Genomic DNA, 21,263 nt, shown 5'->3' with positions numbered 1-21,263 from the left:
CTTCCTTTCCCTCGCAGAACCATGGACCTGGGAGCCGGCTGGAGACCGCAGAGCCTCCTTCCCCGCCCGGCCGCTGCCGCGCCGCCATCCTCCGCCGCAGCCCGCGCCGCCGGGGGAGCCCCGCACTGAGCGCTGCCCGACTGCTCCGGCTGGCTATGGAAGAGCAAAGGGGCTGCTGGCTCGGGTTCTCTGGAGTCGGGCACCGGCCTGGCACCTGCCCCCGGCCAGGGGCTCGCGGCTGAGGCAGGGCCAGGAGCCCGCGGCGCCAGCCCTGCGCCATGAGCAGCGTCAGCAGCGCCGGGGCAGCGCTCAGCCTCGCCGCCCTGGCGGGCACGCCGGCCCTGGGGCCGCCCGGCGCTGGCCTGATGGCCTGGGCCTTCAGCAGCAACTGGACTCTGAATCACAGCTCGCCTACAGCCGACCCCCTCAATGCCTCCGGGCAGGACGAGCTCTCCCGCCTGGCCGGCAGGGGGAAGAACTGGCCGGCCCTCCTCATCCTCGTGGTCATCCTGCTAACCATTGGGGGCAACATCCTGGTAATTATGGCTGTGTCCCTGGAGAAGAAGTTGCAGAACGCCACCAACTTCTTCCTGATGTCCTTGGCAGTGGCAGACATGCTGGTGGGTATCCTGGTCATGCCCGTGTCCCTCATTACCGTCCTCTATGGTAAGTGCCTGCCCTTCCTCCTTGCCTAGGTGGTTCCCAGGGAATGCCCTCGGGCTGCAGCAGGCTGCTGGGCCTCACTTCCCCTCTGCTGGTAGCTGGGGCACGATCAGTGTGGCTGTGGCAGGCCATGCTTCCTGCTCTGTTGGGTGAGGGCGATGCTCTGCTGGGAGCTGAGCTGCTCTCTGAGCTGCTGGCACTGCCCCCTGGGTGCCAGCAGCATCACGTGGGCTACATGATAGCTGAGGCCTCCCAGAGGAACTGTGACAGAGAGGCAGCTTCACACCTCTGGGTTGGACTGCCCCAGAGTGTCCTGGGACACAACAGCGTGGGGAAAAACTCAGGAGTGTGCTTGTGGCTGATGCAGCTGTAAGGCAGGCCAGAACTGGGCAGCGAGCTCCCACTGCTACCAGAGACGCTGCAGCAGGGATGTGGCTGAGAGAGGAGCTGTGCACTGCAGGATGGGATGTGGTGAAGAGAGGAGCTGTGCACTACAGGATGGGATGTGGTGAAGAGAGGAGCTGTGCACTGCAGGATGGGATGTGGCTGAGAGAGGAGCTGTGCACTGCAGGATGGGATGTGGCTGAGAGAGGAGCTGTGCACTGCAGGATGGGATGTGGTGAAGAAAGGAGCTGTGCACTGCAGGATGGGATGTGGTGAAGAGAGGAGCTGTGCACTCCAGGATGGGATGTGGCTGAGAGAGGATCTGTGCACTGCAGGATGGGATGTGGTGAAGAGAGGAGCTGTGCACTGCAGGATGGGATGTGGTGAAGAGAGGAGCTGTGCACTACAGGATGGGATGTGGCTGAGAGAGGAGCTGTGCACTGCAGGGTGGGATGTGGTGAAGAGAGGAGCTGTGTACTACAGGATGGGATGTGGTGAAGAGAGGAGCTGTGCACTGCAGGATGGGATGTGGCTGAGAGAGGAGCTGTGCACTGCAGGATGGGATGTGGCTGAGAGAGGAGCTGTGCACTCCAGGATGGGATGTGGTGAAGAGAGGAGCTGTGCACTACAGGATGGGATGTGGCTGAGAGAGGAGCTGTGCACTACAGGATGGGATGTGGTGAAGAGAGGAGCTGAGCACTCCAGGATGGGATGTGGTGAAGAGAGGAGCTGTGCACTACAGGCTGGGATGTGGTGAAGAGAGGAGCTGTGCACTACAGGATGGGATGTGGTGGAGAGAGGAGCTGTGCACTACAGGCTGGGATGTGGTGAAGAGAGGAGCTGTGCACTACAGGATGGGATGTGGTGGAGAGAGGAGCTGTGCACTACAGGCTGGGATGTGGTGAAGAGAGGAGCTGTGCACTCCAGGATGGGATGTGGTGAAGAGAGGAGCTGTGCACTCCAGGATGGGATGTGGTGAAGAGAGGAGCTGTGCACTACAGGCTGGGATGTGGTGAAGAGAGGAGCTGTGCACTCCAGGATGGGATGTGGTGAAGAGAGGAGCTGTGCACTCCAGGATGGGATGTGGTGAAGAGAGGAGCTGTGCACTCCAGGATGGGATGTGGTGAAGAGAGGAGCTGTGCACTCCAGGATGGGATGTGGTGAAGAGAGGAGCTGTGCACTACAGGATGGGATGTGGTGAAGAGAGGAGCTGTGCACTGCAGGATGGGATGTGGCTGAGTGAGGAGCTGTGCACTCCAGGATGGGATGTGGCTGAGAGAGGAGCTGTGCACTCCAGGATGGGATGTGGCTGAGAGAGGAGCTGTGCACTCCAGGATGGGATGTGGTGAAGAAAGGAGCTGTGCACTACAGGATGGGATGTGGTGAAGAGAGGAGCTGTGCACTCCAGGATGGGATGTGGTGAAGAGAGGAGCTGTGCACTCCAGGATGGGATGTGGTGAAGAGAGGAGCTGTGCACTCCAGGATGGGATGTGGTGAAGAGAGGAGCTGTGCACTCCAGGATGGGATGTGGTGAAGAGAGGAGCTGTGCACTCCAGGATGGGATGTGGCTGAGAGAGGATCTGTGCACTGCAGGATGGGATGTGGTGAAGAGAGGAGCTGTGCACTGCAGGATGGGATGTGGTGAAGAGAGGAGCTGTGCACTGCAGGATGGGATGTGGTGAAGAGAGGAGCTGTGTACTACAGGATGGGATGTGGCTGAGAGAGGAGCTGTGCACTGCAGGATGGGATGTGGTGAAGAGAGGAGCTGTGCACTGCAGGATGGGATGTGGTGAAGAGAGGAGCTGTGCACTACAGGATGGGATGTGGTGAAGAGAGGAGCTGTGCACTGCAGGATGGGATGTGGTGAAGAGAGGAGCTGTGCACTACAGGATGGGATGTGGCTGAGAGAGGAGCTGTGCACTGCAGGATGGGATGTGGCTGAGAGAGGAGCTGTGCACTCCAGGATGGGATGTGGCTGAGAGAGGAGCTGTGCACTGCAGGGTGGGATGTGGTGAAGAGAGGAGCTGTGTACTACAGGATGGGATGTGGTGAAGAGAGGAGCTGTGCACTGCAGGATGGGATGTGGTGAAGAGAGGAGCTGTGCACTACAGGATGGGATGTGGTGAAGAGAGGAGCTGTGCACTGCAGGATGGGATGTGGCTGAGAGAGGAGCTGTGCACTGCAGGATGGGATGTGGTGAAGAGAGGAGCTGTGCACTACAGGATGGGATGTGGTGAAGAGAGGAGCTGTGCACTGCAGGATGGGATGTGGTGAAGAGAGGAGCTGTGCACTACAGGATGGGATGTGGTGAAGAGAGGAGCTGTGCACTGCAGGATGGGATGTGGTGAAGAGAGGAGCTGTGCACTCCAGGATGGGATGTGGTGAAGAGAGGAGCTGTGCACTGCAGGATGGGATGTGGTGAAGAGAGGAGCTGTGCACTGCAGGATGGGATGTGGTGAAGAGAGGAGCTGTGCACTCCAGGATGGGATGTGGCTGAGAGAGGAGCTGTGCACTGCAGGATGGGATGTGGCTGAGAGAGGAGCTGTGCACTGCAGGATGGGATGTGGTGAAGAGAGGAGCTGTGCACTGCAGGATGGGATGTGGCTGAGAGAGGAGCTGTGCACTGCAGGCTGGGATGTGGTGAAGAGAGGAGCTGTGCACTGCAGGATGGGATGTGGTGAAGAGAGGAGCTGTGCACTGCAGGATGGGATGTGGTGAAGAGAGGAGCTGTGCACTCCAGGATGGGATGTGGCTGAGAGAGGAGCTGTGCACTGCAGGATGGGATGTGGCTGAGAGAGGAGCTGTGCACTACAGGATGGGATGTGGCTGAGAGAGGAGCTGTGCACTGCAGGATGGGATGTGGTGAAGAGAGGAGCTGTGCACTACAGGATGGGATGTGGCTGAGAGAGGAGCTGTGCACTCCAGGATGGGATGTGGTGAAGAGAGGAGCTGTGCACTGCAGGATGGGATGTGGTGAAGAGAGGAGCTGTGCACTACAGGATGGGATGTGGCTGAGAGAGGAGCTGTGTACTACAGGATGGGATGTGGCTGAGAGAGGAGCTGTGCACTACAGGCTGGATGTGGCTGAGAGAGGAGCTGTGCACTACAGGATGGGATGTGGTGAAGAGAGGAGCTGTGCACTGCAGGATGGGATGTGGCTGAGAGGAGCTGTGCACTACAGGATGGGATGTGGCTGAGAGGAGCTGTGCACTGCACGATGGGATGTGGCTGAGAGAGGAGCTGTGCACTACAGGATGGGATGTGGTGAAGAGAGGAGCTGTGCACTACAGGATGGGATGTGGTGAAGAGAGGAGCTGTGCACTGCAGGATGGGATGTGGCTGAGAGAGGAGCTGTGCACTGCAGGATGGGATGTGGCTGAGAGAGGAGCTGTGCACTGCAGGATGGGATGTGGTGAAGAAAGGAGCTGTGCACTGCAGGATGGGATGTGGTGAAGAGAGGAGCTGTGCACTCCAGGATGGGATGTGGCTGAGAGAGGATCTGTGCACTGCAGGATGGGATGTGGTGAAGAGAGGAGCTGTGCACTGCAGGATGGGATGTGGTGAAGAGAGGAGCTGTGTACTACAGGATGGGATGTGGCTGAGAGAGGAGCTGTGCACTGCAGGGTGGGATGTGGTGAAGAGAGGAGCTGTGTACTACAGGATGGGATGTGGTGAAGAGAGGAGCTGTGCACTGCAGGATGGGATGTGGCTGAGAGAGGAGCTGTGCACTGCAGGATGGGATGTGGTGAAGAGAGGAGCTGTGCACTGCAGGATGGGATGTGGCTGAGAGAGGAGCTGTGCACTCCAGGATGGGATGTGGTGAAGAGAGGAGCTGTGCACTACAGGATGGGATGTGGCTGAGAGAGGAGCTGTGCACTACAGGATGGGATGTGGTGAAGAGAGGAGCTGAGCACTCCAGGATGGGATGTGGTGAAGAGAGGAGCTGTGCACTACAGGCTGGGATGTGGTGAAGAGAGGAGCTGTGCACTGCAGGCTGGGATGTGGTGAAGAGAGGAGCTGTGCACTGCAGGATGGGATGTGGTGGAGAGAGGAGCTGTGCACTACAGGATGGGATGTGGTGGAGAGAGGAGCTGTGCACTACAGGCTGGGATGTGGTGAAGAGAGGAGCTGTGCACTCCAGGATGGGATGTGGTGAAGAGAGGAGCTGTGCACTCCAGGATGGGATGTGGTGAAGAGAGGAGCTGTGCACTACAGGCTGGGATGTGGTGAAGAGAGGAGCTGTGCACTCCAGGATGGGATGTGGTGAAGAGAGGAGCTGTGCACTCCAGGATGGGATGTGGTGAAGAGAGGAGCTGTGCACTCCAGGATGGGATGTGGCTGAGAGAGGAGCTGTGCACTACAGGATGGGATGTGGTGAAGAGAGGAGCTGTGCACTGCAGGATGGGATGTGGCTGAGTGAGGAGCTGTGCACTCCAGGATGGGATGTGGCTGAGAGAGGAGCTGTGCACTCCAGGATGGGATGTGGCTGAGAGAGGAGCTGTGCACTCCAGGATGGGATGTGGTGAAGAAAGGAGCTGTGCACTCCAGGATGGGATGTGGTGAAGAGAGGAGCTGTGCACTCCAGGATGGGATGTGGTGAAGAGAGGAGCTGTGCACTCCAGGATGGGATGTGGCTGAGAGAGGATCTGTGCACTGCAGGATGGGATGTGGTGAAGAGAGGAGCTGTGCACTGCAGGATGGGATGTGGTGAAGAGAGGAGCTGTGCACTGCAGGATGGGATGTGGTGAAGAGAGGAGCTGTGTACTACAGGATGGGATGTGGCTGAGAGAGGAGCTGTGCACTGCAGGATGGGATGTGGTGAAGAGAGGAGCTGTGCACTGCAGGATGGGATGTGGTGAAGAGAGGAGCTGTGCACTACAGGATGGGATGTGGTGAAGAGAGGAGCTGTGCACTGCAGGATGGGATGTGGTGAAGAGAGGAGCTGTGCACTACAGGATGGGATGTGGCTGAGAGAGGAGCTGTGCACTGCAGGGTGGGATGTGGTGAAGAGAGGAGCTGTGTACTACAGGATGGGATGTGGTGAAGAGAGGAGCTGTGCACTGCAGGATGGGATGTGGTGAAGAGAGGAGCTGTGCACTCCAGGATGGGATGTGGTGAAGAGAGGAGCTGTGCACTGCAGGATGGGATGTGGTGAAGAGAGGAGCTGTGCACTGCAGGATGGGATGTGGTGAAGAGAGGAGCTGTGCACTCCAGGATGGGATGTGGCTGAGAGAGGAGCTGTGCACTGCAGGATGGGATGTGGCTGAGAGAGGAGCTGTGCACTGCAGGATGGGATGTGGTGAAGAGAGGAGCTGTGCACTGCAGGATGGGATGTGGCTGAGAGAGGAGCTGTGCACTGCAGGCTGGGATGTGGTGAAGAGAGGAGCTGTGCACTGCAGGATGGGATGTGGTGAAGAGAGGATCTGTGCACTGCAGGATGGGATGTGGTGAAGAGAGGAGCTGTGCACTGCAGGATGGGATGTGGTGAAGAGAGGAGCTGTGCACTGCAGGATGGGATGTGGCTGAGAGAGGAGCTGTGCACTACAGGATGGGATGTGGCTGAGAGAGGAGCTGTGCACTGCAGGATGGGATGTGGTGAAGAGAGGAGCTGTGCACTACAGGATGGGATGTGGCTGAGAGAGGAGCTGTGCACTCCAGGATGGGATGTGGTGAAGAGAGGAGCTGTGCACTGCAGGATGGGATGTGGTGAAGAGAGGAGCTGTGCACTACAGGATGGGATGTGGCTGAGAGAGGAGCTGTGTACTACAGGATGGGATGTGGCTGAGAGAGGAGCTGTGCACTACAGGCTGGATGTGGCTGAGAGAGGAGCTGTGCACTACAGGATGGGATGTGGTGAAGAGAGGAGCTGTGCACTGCAGGATGGGATGTGGCTGAGAGGAGCTGTGCACTACAGGATGGGATGTGGCTGAGAGAGGAGCTGTGCACTGCACGATGGGATGTGGCTGAGAGAGGAGCTGTGCACTACAGGATGGGATGTGGCTGAGAGAGGAGCTGTGCACTGCAGGCTGGGATGTGGTGAAGAGAGGAGCTGTGCACTGCAGGATGGGATGTGGTGAAGAGAGGAGCTGTGCACTGCAGGCTGGGATGTGGTGAAGAGAGGAGCTGTGCACTGCAGGATGGGATGTGGTGAAGAGAGGAGCTGTGCACTACAGGATGGGATGTGGCTGAGAGAGGAGCTGTGTACTACAGGATGGGATGTGGCTGAGAGAGGAGCTGTGCACTACAGGCTGGATGTGGCTGAGAGAGGAGCTGTGCACTGCAGGATGGGATGTGGCTGAGAGGAGCTGTGCACTACAGGATGGGATGTGGTGAAGAGAGGAGCTGTGCACTGCAGGATGGGATGTGGTGAAGAGAGGAGCTGTGCACTACAGGATGGGATGTGGTGAAGAGAGGAGCTGTGCACTGCAGGATGGGATGTGGCTGAGAGAGGAGCTGTGCACTCCAGGATGGGATGTGGTGAAGAGAGGAGCTGTGCACTCCAGGATGGGATGTGGTGAAGAGAGGAGCTGTGCACTGCAGGCTGGGATGTGGTGAAGAGAGGAGCTGTGCACTGCAGGATGGGATGTGGTGAAGAGAGGAGCTGTGCACTGCAGGATGGGATGTGGCTGAGAGAGGAGCTGTGCACTCCAGGATGGGATGTGGCTGAGAGAGGAGCTGTGCACTACAGGATGGGATGTGGCTGAGAGAGGAGCTGTGCACTACAGGATGGGATGTGGCTGAGAGAGGAGCTGTGCACTCCAGGATGGGATGTGGTGAAGAGAGGAGCTGTGCACTCCAGGATGGGATGTGGCTGAGAGAGGAGCTGTGCACTACAGGATGGGATGTGGCTGAGAGAGGAGCTGTGCACTGCAGGATGGGATGTGGCTGAGAGAGGAGCTGTGCACTGCAGGATGGGATGTGGCTGAGAGAGGAGCTGTGCACTACAGGATGGGATGTGGTGAAGAGAGGAGCTGTGCACTACAGGATGGGATGTGGTGAAGAGAGGAGCTGTGCACTACAGGATGGGATGTGGCTGAGAGAGGAGCTGTGCACTGCAGGATGGGATGTGGCTGAGAGAGGAGCTGTGCACTACAGGATGGGATGTGGTGAAGAGAGGAGCTGTGCACTACAGGATGGGATGTGGTGAAGAGAGGAGCTGTGCACTGCAGGATGGGATGTGGTGAAGAGAGGAGCTGTGCACTGCAGGATGGGATGTGGTGGAGAGAGGAGCTGTGCACCAGTGGATTTGTGTTTCAAACCAAAGCCTTCACTCGTGGCTCTTATCCCTCCACCTGCCTCGTGCCTCTTGGGGGCATTTTGCCTTTCTGTGGCTCTGTTTCTCACTCTCTCACCTGAGGAAATCCCTTCCCTTCTAAACCCACTTCTGATCTGTCTGGGATTGTTTCTCCTCCACCACCCCACGGGCGGTGTGCTTGAGCTGAAGTGAGGACTTGCTCCTTCCTCCCAGTGTACAACACTGCTGGCACTTCAAAGGAGTGAAACTGCTATCAAGGCCTGAGTTCTGAGGGGCTGAGTTCTCAGGATCTCATTTCTGAGAGGCTGAGTTCTCAGGGGCTGATTGCTCAGGGGCTGAGTTCTGAGGGGCTGAGTTCTCTGGGTCTCATTTCTGAGGGGCTGAGTTCTCAGGAGCTGATTGCTCAGGGGCTGAGTTCTCAGGAGCTGATTGCTCAGGGGCTGGGATCTCAGGGGCTGAGTTCTCAGGAGCTGATTGGTCAGGGGCTGGGATCTCAGGGGCTGAGTTCTCAGGAGCTGATTGGTCAGGGGCTGGGATCTCAGGGGCTGATTGCTATGGGGCTGGGATCTCAGGGGGTCTGTTTCTCATCATGATTCTAGGAGTCCATCCCTGGATGTTACAGAGAAGCTTTGCCTGCCCCCCTGAGTCTCTGCCCATCAGTGGTCTCCCATCAGTGCAATGCATGCACTTAACAGGCAACAATGAATCAGTTTTGAAGGCTGCTCTCAGATTTTCCCAGGGAAATGTTTGGGTATTGATATTTCTTGGAAAGCAATAACGCTGTTTGCTCCCAGATTTGATTAGCTATCGGTTTGCTGTCCCTTCAAGTCAAATGTAAGGGTATTTATGGGACTTCTTCACTTCCCCAGATGATTCAGTTGGACAGAGATTAATTTCTAAGAGACATTGATCAAGCATCCATCACTCCAAGGCTTATAGAAGTTGTCTGCAGGGGGTTAAATTGATCTGTGATTTAGGTCCAGCTCTGGCCATTGAGGTTGCATGCAGAAAGCCTTCTGTTGGAGGCTGTCAGCCTTGGTCCAGCTCTAAATCCTCTGCTTATTCCAAAGTGTGGGGTTCATTTTTAGCCTTTTGCTGCCATTCCCTGGAGCTTGAAAGGGAGCCTGGAGGTCACTTGCATGGTCTGGCTGACCTGCACTGGCATAAATCCTGGCTTAGCCTGTGACTCTAAACAGCTGGATTTGTGAGAGCCTTCTTCCTACAGACAGACTTTTCTGAGGCCCTGGAAGCTGATGGGAAGGGATTTCTTGGGGCTGTTGGAAGGTGTAAAACATGTGGCATATTTAGAGGCAAATAAATGTCATTGATCTGAGGAGGAACTGCTGTTCTTCCTCTTTTCCTGTCAGAGCACCAGGAGGAGCTGTTGGTGGTCTTCAACACAGGGAACTGGCACTGAAGAGATTTGTGGTCAAAGTGCTAATTCCAGAGCAGGCATGGAAGATTTGTGGCAATAGCTGCTGGGGAGGATGCAGGATCCCTGCTGGCTGTTGGCACTGCTCCCCTGGGCTGTCCTGGTGGCCAAAGCAGGCATGATGGCTTCAGGCTTTGTAAGGGAAGGAGGAGAAATTCCACTTGGGAAAAACAGAGCATCAGAGGAACTGGAGCTGGGGCAGAGGAGCCTGAGGGCTGCCCTCATGGCTGGGGATAAAGGTGTGCAGGGCTGGAGCCAGGCTCTGCTCAGGGATGGCCAAGCACAGCACAAGGGGCACTGGGGGCAAGCTGGAGCAGAGGAGGTGCCAGGGCAACAGGAGGGAAAACTTTGTCCCTGTGAGGCTGCTGAGCCCTGGAGCAGGCTGCCCAGAGAGGTTGTGGAGTCTCCTGCTCTGGAGCCTTTCCATCCCCCCCTGGATGTGTTCTGAGTGCCCTGCCCTGGCTGACCCTGCTCTGGCAGGGGGTTGGGCTGGGTGAGCTCTGGGGATCCCTTCCAGCCTCTAACGTTCTGTGGTTCTATGATCCTTGCTGTAACTGAGAGCTTCCAGAGCTGCATCACTTATTCCTGAGGCTGCTTCAGCTGCTGTGCTAAGGAGCATCTCCTCACACTGGGCCTGAGGACAGATCTGACCTTTGGGGGCTTCTTGACTCAAATTCCTCCCAGCTACAGTTCTTGGAGAAATGGTTCTGCACAGGGCAGCCTGCCAGCACTCTGGGGGGCAATGAGCAGTGGGACAGTGGACTTGGACTTGGTTTTTGAGAGCTAGAGGTTGGGAAATCCAACCAGACAGAGATGTCTGAGGAGGTTTGCTGTTCCCTTTGAGGTGGGAGCACACAAAGCAGTACCAGTGAGTGAGGAGACCTCAACAGGCTGGACAGATGGGCAGACTCCAAGGGCAGGAGATTGAACACATCCAAGTGCCAGGTGCTGCACATTGGCCACAACAACCCCAGGCAGTGCTACAGGCTGGGGGCAGAGTGGCTGAGAGCAGCCAGGTAGAGAGGGACCTGGGGGTGCTGGTTGATGGTAGGCTGAACATGAGCCTGCAGTGTGCCCAGGCAGCCAGGAGGGCCAATGGCATCCTGGCCTGCATCAGGAACAGTGTGGCCAGCAGGAGCAGGGAGGTCATTCTGCCCCTGTACACTGCACTGGTTAGGCCACACCTCGAGTGCTGTGTCCAGTTCTGGGCTCCCCAGGTTAGGAAGGAGGTTGAGCTGCTGGAAGGTGTCCAGAGAAGGGCAACAAAGCTGGGGAGAGGTCTGGAGCACAGCCCTGTGAGGAGAGGCTGAGGGAGCTGGGGTTGCTTAGCCTGGAGAAGAGGAGGCTCAGGGGAGACCTCATTGCCCTCTACAACTCCCTGAAGGGAGGTTGTAGCCAGGTGGGGGTTGGTCTCTTCTCCCAGGCAGCCAGCACCAGAACAAGAGGACACAGTCTCAGGCTGTGCCAGGGGATGTTCAGGCTGGAGGTTAGGAAGAAGTTCTAGAGAGAGAGAGTGATTGCCCATTGGAATGGGCTGCCCAGGGAGGTGGTGGAGTCACCATCAGTGGAGGTGTTCAGGAGGAGACTTGATAGGGTGCTTGGTGCCATGGGTTAGTTGATTAGGTGGTGTTGGATGATAGGCTGGACTTGGTGATCTTGAAGGTCTCTTCCAACCTGGTCTGGTCTGGTCTGGTCTGGTCTATTCTATTCTATTCTATTCTATTCTATTCTATTCTATTCTGTATTCACACAGCAGCAGAGTTCTGCTGGTAGTAACTGAGAGTCACAGCCAGGGACTGAGCAGGCAGAGCCTTGCTGCTTGGAGATGGAATTGGGAGTGCTCAGGCAGCTGTGCTCTGTGTATTTTACCCTCTCTGTACTCTTCACTTCACCCATCCCAAGGCTGGGCTGTTGCAGGAGCTGGCAGGTGCTGCATGGAGCACAGCACTTCCACCTCTGTAGGAGCTACTTCTGATTTATGTCACCAGAAAGGAACCTTTAACCAAAGCCCACATGTAGAAAAGGTGCTGTCAAGTTTGGCCCTCAGCTGCCTGAGCCCCACTGACACACTTTAGCTTGTGGAGTAGGTCCTGCTCCTCACTTTGTGGCTAATGAGGAGGATAGAATCAGAGAACAGAGGTTCCTGCTTTAGGTGATATAATTCATGGCAGAGAAGCAGAGAATTGTCTGGGTTGGAAAAGGCCTCTGAGCTCACCCACTCCAACCAGCAGCCCAGCCCCACCATGGCCACCAAACCATGGCCCCAGGTGCCATAGCCACAGGGGTCTGGAACAATTCCAGGCATGGGGACTCCACCACCTCCCTGGGCAGCCTCTGCCAGGCCCTGACCACTCTTGCACCAAAGACATTTTTCCTCCTCTCCAACCTATGAACAATGAGGTCTCCCTCAGCCTCCTCTGCTCCACACTCAACACCCCCAGCTCCCTCAGCTGCTCCTCCCCAGCCCTCTTCTCCAGACCCATCCCCAGCTTGGTTGCCCTTCTCTGGCCCTGCTTCAGCCTCTCAATGTCCTTGTGGGAGTGAGAAGCCCACAACTGAGCCCAGGACCCAAGGTGTGGCCACCCCAGTGTTGGGTGGAGATGGAGCAGATTCCACTTCAAGCATAAGCAGAAGACTGGAGAGAAGCCTCCACAAAGGCCTCTGCTTTACTTAATGCAAAGGAGGAGCAATGAAGCTGTCAGTGCTTGGAGGCTCTCACTGCAAAGGCAGTGATGAGAGGATGGATTCTTCAGCAGTTAGTCAGCACTTTGATATATTTATCAATTAGGCTTTCTTAGATGTCTTGGACTAATCAATGAGTTCCACTGGAGACCTTGGGGCATTAGCCATGGCCTGCAGGTTCTTCAAGAGGGAAACAAATCAGCATGCTAATTACTAACCATGGATTAGGGTGAGCAAATGAGACATTAAGGCCTTGTTTAATCTCAGGGGAGAAACTTCTGATTAATTAAGTACTCATCTGCTAGGGCACCAGGTATTCTGCAAGCCAGGCAGCCTCTGCCAGCATCTGGAGCTTGCTCCCTGGCCTGGGAGCCTTGCAGCAGGCAGGGCTGGCTTTGCATGCTGCCTGGTGGCCTTGGGCAGGAGGGAGAAGGCTGCTCTGGCTGCTAGGAGCAGGGAAAGAGTGCAAGAGACTGACCAGCTGGTGAGTGGAAACCACAGAAGGTGTGAAGCTTCCTTCATTCTAGTGAAATGGCTTCACAGCTGCCAACAAGATGCCAGAGAGTGGCCAGCAAGTGGCCAGCACACTCCTCTGAGACCCCAGGTGCCCAGGCTGCTCTCTTGCTGCACTTGGGTCACAACAACCCCAAGCAATGCTACAGGCTTGGGGCAGAGGGGCTGGAAAGCAGACTGGTGGAAAAGATCTGGAGGTGTTGGTGGACAGCAGCTGAAGGTGAGCCAGCAGTGTGCCCAGGTGGCCAAGAAGGCCACCAGCATCCTGGCCTGGAGCAAGAAGAGTGTGTCCAGCAGGAGTAGGGAGGTGACTGTGCCACTGTGCTTGGTCCTGGTGAGGCCACAGCTTCAGTGCTGGGTTCACATCTGGGCACCACACCATAAGAAAGACCTTGAGGTGCTGGAGGCTGTCCAGAGAACAGCACTGAGGCTGGTGAAGGCTCTAGAGACCATCATACAAGGAGCAGCTGAGGGAGCTGGGGGTGCTTGGTGTGGAGCAGAGGAGGCTGAGGGAGAGCTCATTGCTCTCTGCAGCTCCTGAGAGGAGGCTGCAGTGAGCTGGGGGTTGGGCTCTGCTCCCTAGGCTCAGGTGATGGAACAAGAGGAGCTGGCCTGAAACTGTGCCAGGGGAGGCTGAGGTTGGAGAGGAGGAGAAATGTCTTTGGTGCAGGAGTGGTCAGGGCCTGGCAGAGGCTGCCCAGGGAGGTGGTGGAGTCCCCATGCCTGGAGGTGCACTTGGGGCCATGGCTTGGGGGCCATGGTGAGCTTAGGTGGATGGTTGGACTCGAGGCACTTAGAGGGCTTTTCCCACCTTGATGAGGACAGGCTGAAGGAGTTGGGGCTGTTCAGTCTGCAGAAGAGAAGGCTCCCAGTGACCTCATTGTGGCCTTCCAGGATCTGCAGGGGGCCTACAGGAAGGCTGGGGAGGGACTGCTCAGGATCTCAGGCAGTGATAGGACTAGGGGGAATGGAATGAAGCTGGAGGTGGGGAGATTCAGGCTGGAGGTGAGGAGGAAGTTCTTCCCCATGAGAGTGGTGAAGCCCTGGAATGGGTTGTCCAGGGAGGTGGTTGGGGCCCTGTCCCTGGAGGTGTTTAAGCCCAGGCTGGATGAGGCTCAGGGCAGCCTGCTCTAGTGTGGGGTGTCCCTGCCCATGGCAGGGGGGTTGGAACTAGGTGATCCTTGTGGTCCCTTCCAACCCTGACCGATTCTATGACACTGATACTATTCTCTGATCCTTCTGGAGCTCCAGCAAAGCACTGTGGTGCTGCTGGCCTGGTGCAGCTCCCAGGAAGGTTGCTGTTAGATGCAGCACTCATCATGCTCAGTGCTGGAGTGGCTTTACAGCCAGATTATTGTTATTACTGTTAATTACCATCATTATTATGTGGTGACAGGGATGGGCTGAGTGCTCACAGCACACTCTGCTGTTTATTCCCCCTGCAGAGGGGGGGTGCAGTAAGAGCTGCCACTCAAACAGCTCCTGCTGCAGTCTCGTGTTCCCTGACCCTGCTTTCCCCTTCCAGGGTGACCCTTTCACTGCACTGAAAGTCCTGCAGAGGCCTGATCAGGTGAAATGAACTTCAGCAAGCTCCCACACCTGGGTCAGGGCACTCTGAAGAACAAATCCAGGAGTGGCTGAAGGCCTTGGGGGTGACAAAGAGCCCAGGAGCCAGCACTGGTCCCTGGCAGCCCAGAGCCAGCTGAGTGCTGAGCTGCAGCCAGAGCAGGGAGAGCAGCAGCACAGGGAGGGGATTCTGCCCCTCTGCTCTGCTCTGCTCAGAGCCCACCTGCAGCACTGCCTCCAGCTCTGGGCCCCCAGCACAAGAAGGACCTGGAGCTGCTGGAGAGGCTCCAGAGGAGGCCACCAAGATGAGCAGAGGCTGCAGAACCTCCCCTGTGGGGCCAGGCTGGGAGAGTTGGGGCTGTGCAGCCTGGAGAAGAGAAGGCTCCAGGGAGAGCTCAGAGCAGCCTTGCAGGACCTGAAGGGCTCCAGGAGAGCTGGGGAGGGACTTGTGACAAGGGCTGGGAGTGCCAGGGTGAGGAACAATGGCTTTGAGCTGGGAGAGGGGAGACTGAGAGTGGAGATGAGGAAGAAATTGTTGAGAGTGAGGCTGGGGAGACTCTGGCACAGGCTGCCCAGGGAGGCTGTGGCTGCCTCCTGCCTGGAGGTGTTGAAGGCCAGGCTGGATGAGGCCTTGAGCAGCCTGTGCTGGTGGGAGGGGTCCCTGCCCATGGCAGGGGGCTGGAGCTGGAAGGTCTCTTCCAACCCAACCCTTTCAGTGCATCTCTGAGACAGGAGTGAGGTGTGGATGGGCAGAGCCAGCAGCTGAGCAGACAGCCAGAGGGTGCCTGGGGGGCTTGTACTGCAGTGTCCCAGCAGTGCCAGGGAGTGCTGCACCCCTCCAGGTGCTCCCTAAGCTGCAGGGAGGAGCAGGCTGCTCTCTGAACAGCTGGGGACAGCTGCTCTGCCTGCTTGAGTCACTTCTGACACCTACTGCTCTCTAGCAATCACTCTCCAGGTACAGCTTTGTGTTTCGTGCTGCCAAACAGCTCCACTGCTCCCAGATGCTGTGTGGGAAGCACACCAGGGTTAGATGCAGCTGCTTTGTAACCCTTCCTTCTCAAAGCAACAGAGAGGCTTCTGAGACCTCTTGTGCTACTCTTACACTCAGCACTGGGAGGCCACACCTTCAGTCCTGGGCTCAGTTTTGGGTCCCTCACCCCAAGAAGGACATTGAGGAGCTGGAGCAGGTCCAGAGAAGGGCAACAGAGCTGGGGAAGGGTCTGGAGAAGAGGGCTGGGGAGGAGCAGCTGAGGGAGCTGGGGGTGCTGAGCCTGGAGCAGGGGACAGCATGGAGTGAGCATAAGCAGGGTCTCAGTGCCTAGTTCCCTTCACCTGATATTGTGATTCACACAGCATCAGAATCTCTTGCCCAAGGGTTCAGCCTGAGAGCCTGTGACAGGGCAAGGCTCTGAGGAACACAGCACTGCTTCACTGGAGGAGCTCCTGGGGGTGTTCAGCCTGGAGCAGAGGAGGCTGAGGGAGAGCTCATGGCTCTCTGCAGCTCCCTGGGAGGAGGTTGGAGCCAGCTGGGGGCTGGGCTCTGCTCCCTTGTGTCAAGGAGGAATCATAGAATTACAGAACTCTCAGGGCTGGAAGGGACCTCAAAGCTCATCCAGCTCCAGCCCCCTGCCATGGGCAGGGACCCCTCCCACCAGCACAGGCTGCTCAAGGCCTCATCCAGCCTGGTCCTGAACACCTCCAGGCAGGAGGCAGCCACAGCCTCCCTGGGCAGCCTGTGCCAGAGTCTCCCCAGCCTCATGGTGAAAAACTTCTTCCTGCCATCCAAGCTGACTCTACCCACTCCCAGTTTTGTTCCATGTCCTCAGGCTGTCCCAGGGGAGGTTCAGGTTGGACATTAGAAGAAACTTCTTCACTGGAAGGGTTCTCCAAGCCTGGCCCAGGCTGCCCAGGGGGTGGCTGAATCCCCCCAGGCCTGGAGGTGTTTCCAAGAGGCAGAGCTGTGGTGCTGAGGGCCAGGGCTTAGCCCCAGCCTTGCAGAGAAGGGTTGGGCTGGGTGCTACAGGATGCTGTGGCTCTGTGGTGCTTCCTGCCCTCTCTTAGGGCAGTGATGGCTGTGAGGTAATTGACTGCAGCCACATCTGTGTGTGAGTGATCCCTCCAGCTGGAGCCATGAGGTCTCCCTTCTGACAGCCTCCTGGCTTGGCCTCTGCTTGCTTGTGGATAGCCTAGACAGTGTCTTGTGCCTGCCACAGTGACCTGCTGACATCACCCTGCCCTCAGCACCCATCAGATAAGTGCCTTGCAGCCTGGAGCTGCTCCGAGCCAGCAGGAAGGAAGAGAAGGAGATTGTGCTGCTTGGGGATATGTTCAGGGGTGACCCTTGTAGAGCAGGGTCAGTGGCTGGACTTGGGGATCCTGAGGCTCTGCTCCAGCCTGAGTGATCGTGTGGTTCAGTTCTGGGATGCCTGCTGTGCCCTTGCACACCTCAGGGCCCCTCCTTGCTGCTGCCTGCCCTCTCCCTGCTGGCTCAACTGCCAGTGGCAGCCTCTGCGCCGTGCTCAGCTCTGCTGCTGATGGAGCCAGCTGAAATGTTCAGTGTTGTGGGACTGTGGAGCCCTCCAGCCTGGCTGATGGGCAGAGTGGTGCCTGGAGCCCAGGCCTGGCAGCATGGCAGAGGAGAGCAGCAGCCCTGTGTTGACAAAGGAGTACAAACAAGTACAGCATCAGCGTGGCTCAGTCCCCAGCCAGCACCAGCAGCCTCTTCCAGCACAGTGGAAGCTCGAGGAGCTCTCTAACATCAATATTTATCAGGCTTAGTGTTTGGGCCCCTCTAGGGCTGCACAGATACTTGCTAATTGCCTCTCTCAGTGCTGGAGGGAGGCTTTAAATATTTATATGGTTGGTATTAAGTCTTAAGGTGATTACTGTCAGGAGGCAGGTGAAATCTCACCTTGTTAAAACAATGCCCTTACAAACAGTGCCAGAGGTACAACACCTTCACTCCACAGCAGGTCCCTTGTGCTGCCTCTGATCAGTGAGCTGGGCTGGTGCAAGGAGCAGAGAGAAACCAGCTTGCTATGGCTCATGAGTCAACACCCTGGGAGAGCAGCAAAACCCTTAGGGGCTTGGGGGAAAACTGTGGTGTGAGCCAGTGCCAGCTGAGCCTCCCAGAGCCTGAAGAGCATCCACCCCTGCTCTGAAGAAAGCTCCATTGCAACTGCAGCTCAGGTGAGATTAGAAGGAAATTGGTTTTAGGGATGCAGATGTGTCCTGGAGCAGGGCCAGGGAAGGGCAGCAAAGCTGGAGAAGGGTCTGGAGAAGAGGGCTGGGGAGGAGCAGCTGAGGGAGACTTCATTGCTCTCTGTGGCTCCCTGAGAGGAGGCTGCAGTGAGCTGGGGGTTGGGCTCTGCTCCCCAGTCTCAGGTCAGAGAAGAGGGAATGTCCTGAAACTGTGCCAGGGGAGGCTTAGGTTGGAGAGGAGGAAAAATGTCTTTGGTGCCAGAGTGGTCAGGGACTGGCACAGGAGGCTGCTCTGAGCTCTCCCTGGAGCCTTCTCTTCTCCAGGCTGCACAGCCCCAACTCTCCCAGCCTGGCCCCACAGGGGAGGTTCTGCAGCCTCTGCTCATCTTGGTGGCCTCCTCTGGAGCCTCTCCAGCAGCTCCAGGTCCTTCTTGTGCTGGGGCCCAGAGCTGGAGGCAGTGCTGCAGGTGGGCTCTGAGCAGAGCAGAGCAGAGGGGCAGAATCCCCTCCCTGTGCTGCTGCTCTCCCTGCTCTGGCTGCAGCTCAGCACTCAGCTGGCTCTGGGCTGCCAGGGACCAGTGCTGGCTCCTGGGGAGTTATCTTTACCACCAGTGCAATCCATTGGCTGCTGTGAGCTTACCCAGCACCACTGACTCTCTTTGAAAGTCCTCACAGCTTTCTTGAGCCCTCAGCTAACCTAAACAGCTCTGTGAAATCAAAAGCACTGTTGCTCAGCCTCTTTCCAGGCTATCAGATGTGTGGAAAACTGCAATCCACATCCTGGGAATCCTGCTGCTGAATTTCCTCCACATGAGTAACTGCCTGCCTGCCTAAAATACAGCTGGGATTAACTCTGTGGCACATTTATGTTGCTGTTGGGAAAGGAAACAGGGTCTGGTGTGCCCTGAACCCCTGTAAAAGCTGCCCTGCTGCCACCCAGCCCTTAAATTGTGCTTAGAGTGAGAGGGGAGGCCATCAAACTGCCCCTTGGATGCTCTCCATATCCTGTAGAGTACAGGGGCCTGGTTGCAAAGCCTTTTTCAGCAGCTGAATGTTAACTTGCAGGATTTCCCAGAGCCCCTGAAAACTCTGACTGCAGTCTGCTTCCATCCCACTCATAGGATCACACAACCACACAAAGGCTGTGCTTGGAAGGGACCTCAAAGGCCATCCAGCTCCAGCCATGGGCAGGGACCCCTCCCACCAGCACAGGCTGCTCAGGGCCTCATCCAGCCTGGTCCTGAACACCTCCAGGCAGGAGGCAGCCACAGCCTCCCTGGGCAGCCTGTGCCAGAGTCTCCCCAGCCTCACTCTCAACAATTTCTTCCTCATCTCCAGTTTCAATCTCCCCTCTCCCAGCTCAAAGCCATTGTTCCTCATCCTGGCACTCCCAGCCCTTGTCACAAGTCCCTCCCCAGCTCTCCTGGAGCCCTTCACAGCCCCAACTCTCCCAGCCTGTCCCCACAGCAGAGGTTCTCCAGCACTGTGGTTGTCTTGGTGGCCTCCTCTGGACCCTTTCCTACAGTTCCATGTCTCACACCCCCAGGTGCTGCTGTTCCTCCTGTCAGAGGAGGCTGAATCTGGCTGTGGCAAGCATTAGCTGTCATCATTTCTTATCTCAGGGCCAGGGAGCTGCTGAGGGCACTGCAACAGCTCTCAGCTGAGGAGAGGCTGAGAGAGCTGGGGCTGCTTAGCCTGGGCAAGAGGAGGCTGAGGGGGATCTGATCAATGCTTACAGATAGCTGAGGGCTGGGGGTCAGGGAGATGGGGCCAGGCTCTGCTCAGTGGTGCCCTGGGACAGGACAGGAGGCAGTGGGCACAAAGTCGAACAGAGGAAGCTCTGACCATGAGGAGCAACTTCTTGAGTGTGAGGCTGCTGAGCCCTGGAGCAGGCTGCCCAGAGAGGTTGTGGAGTCTCCTGCTCTGGAGCCTTCCCAGCCCCATCTGGATGTGTTCTGAGTGCCCTGCCCTGGCTGACCCTGCTCTGGCAGGGGCTGGACTGGATCTGCAGAATCATAGAATCAACAAGGTTGGAAAAGACCTCAAGGATCACCAAGTCCAACCCTTCCCAGCCCTCCCATTCTGTGGTTCACTGGAAAACAGCAACGTTATCACTTCCTCATCCCAGGATTTTTCTTTTTATCTACAACAATTCCTCTTTCCTCCTTTCTGGTACCCATCTGTGCTTTGCTGCCCTGCACTTCTCAGGTAACTCACCAAAGCTAACTACAACGAGGCAAGGCACTGGCCAAGCTGCTCCTGGACCTGTCAGGGCTACTGGCATGAGAACTGAAAATGATCCCTGCATCTGAAAGCAGATTTAGCTTCCCTGATCTAGAAGCTAATTGGGCATGAGAAGACTGCAGCACTGACAGCACTGAAGTTGTTGCTGTGGTTAAACTGACATCAGTTCTCCTGTAAAACAGCAGTGGAGCCACACAAGCTCCAGGACCTTGAGCCCTCCCATTCCCAGGGGATTAAAACCCTGCTGCAGCTTCCCACAGTGGCACAGCAAAAGCAGGAAAGAAAAATAATCATCAGAGTATCACAGAATCAGTCAGGGTTGGAAGGGACCACAAGGATCCCCTAGCTCCAACCCCCCTGCCATGGGCAGGGACACGCCACACTAGATCAGCCTGGCCAGAGCCTCATCCAGCCTGGGCTTAAACACCTCCAGGGACAGGGCCCCAACCACCTCCCTGGACAACCCATTCCAGGGCTTCACCACTCTCATGGGGAAGAACTTCCTCCTCACCTCCAGCCTGAATCTCCCCACCTCCAGCTTCATTCCATTCCCCCTAGTCCTATCACTCCCTGAGATCCTGAGCAGTCCCTCCCCAGCCTTCCTGTAGGCCCCTTCAGATACTGGAAGGCCACAATGAGGTCACCTGGGAGCCTTCTCTTCTGCAGACTGAACAGCCCCAACTCCTTCAGTCTGTCCTCACAGGAGAGGTGCTCCAGCCCTCTGCTCATCCTCCTGGCCCTGCTCTGGACACCTTCCAGCACCTCCACATCCCTCTTGCAATAGGGGCTCCAGAACTGGAGGCAGTACTCCAGGTGGGGTCTCAGCAGAGCTGAGCAGAGGGGGAGGATCACCTCCCTTGCCCTGCTGGCCACACTTCTCCTGATGCAGCCCAGGATCTGATTGGCTTTGTGGGCTGCAAGTGCACACTGAGAGCTCCTGTTGAGCTTTTTGTCCCCCAGCACCCCCAAGTCTCTCTCCTCAGGGCTGCTTTCCAGCCACTCACTGCCCAGCCTGTAGTTGTGCCTGGGATTGCCTCCACCCAGCTGCAGGACCCTGCCCCTGCTCTTGTTGAACCTCCTGAGGTTGGCTTGTGCCCACCTCTTCAGCCTGTCCAGGTCCCTCTGGATGGATCCCTTCCCTCCAGCATGTCTGCTGCACCACACAGCTTGGTGTCATCAGCAACCTTGCTGAGGGTGCACTCAACTAATTCTTCATTTGCATTAACTACCAGCAGGGTTGCAGGAGACACCAAGCTGTGTGGTGCTGCTGACAGCTGGAGGGAAGGATCCATCCAGAGGCACCTGGACAGCCTGCAGAGCTGG

At 56.9% G+C, this 21,263-nt stretch overlaps 1 protein-coding gene across 1 annotated transcript in view; it reads left to right on the top strand.

Annotated features, from left to right (window-relative positions):
- Positions 1-278: 278 nt before the first annotated feature.
- Positions 279-21,263, top strand: part of LOC137453892 (5-hydroxytryptamine receptor 2A-like) — a 67,207-nt gene continuing 46,222 nt past the window's right edge. Inside the window, exon 1 of the mRNA XM_068163575.1 lies at positions 279-666. Within this exon, the coding sequence (XP_068019676.1) occupies positions 279-666 (388 nt within the window). The remainder of the gene's footprint in view (positions 667-21,263) is intronic.

The sequence above is a fragment of the Melanerpes formicivorus genome, unplaced genomic scaffold (assembly GCF_026170545.1).
Source record: "Melanerpes formicivorus ecotype bairdi unplaced genomic scaffold, bMelFor1.0.p_v2 SCAF_73, whole genome shotgun sequence".
NCBI classification, from domain to species: domain Eukaryota; kingdom Metazoa; phylum Chordata; class Aves; order Piciformes; family Picidae; genus Melanerpes; species Melanerpes formicivorus.
Note: the sequence above shows the minus strand (reverse complement) of the source record. Positions and strands in the feature narration are given on the sequence as shown.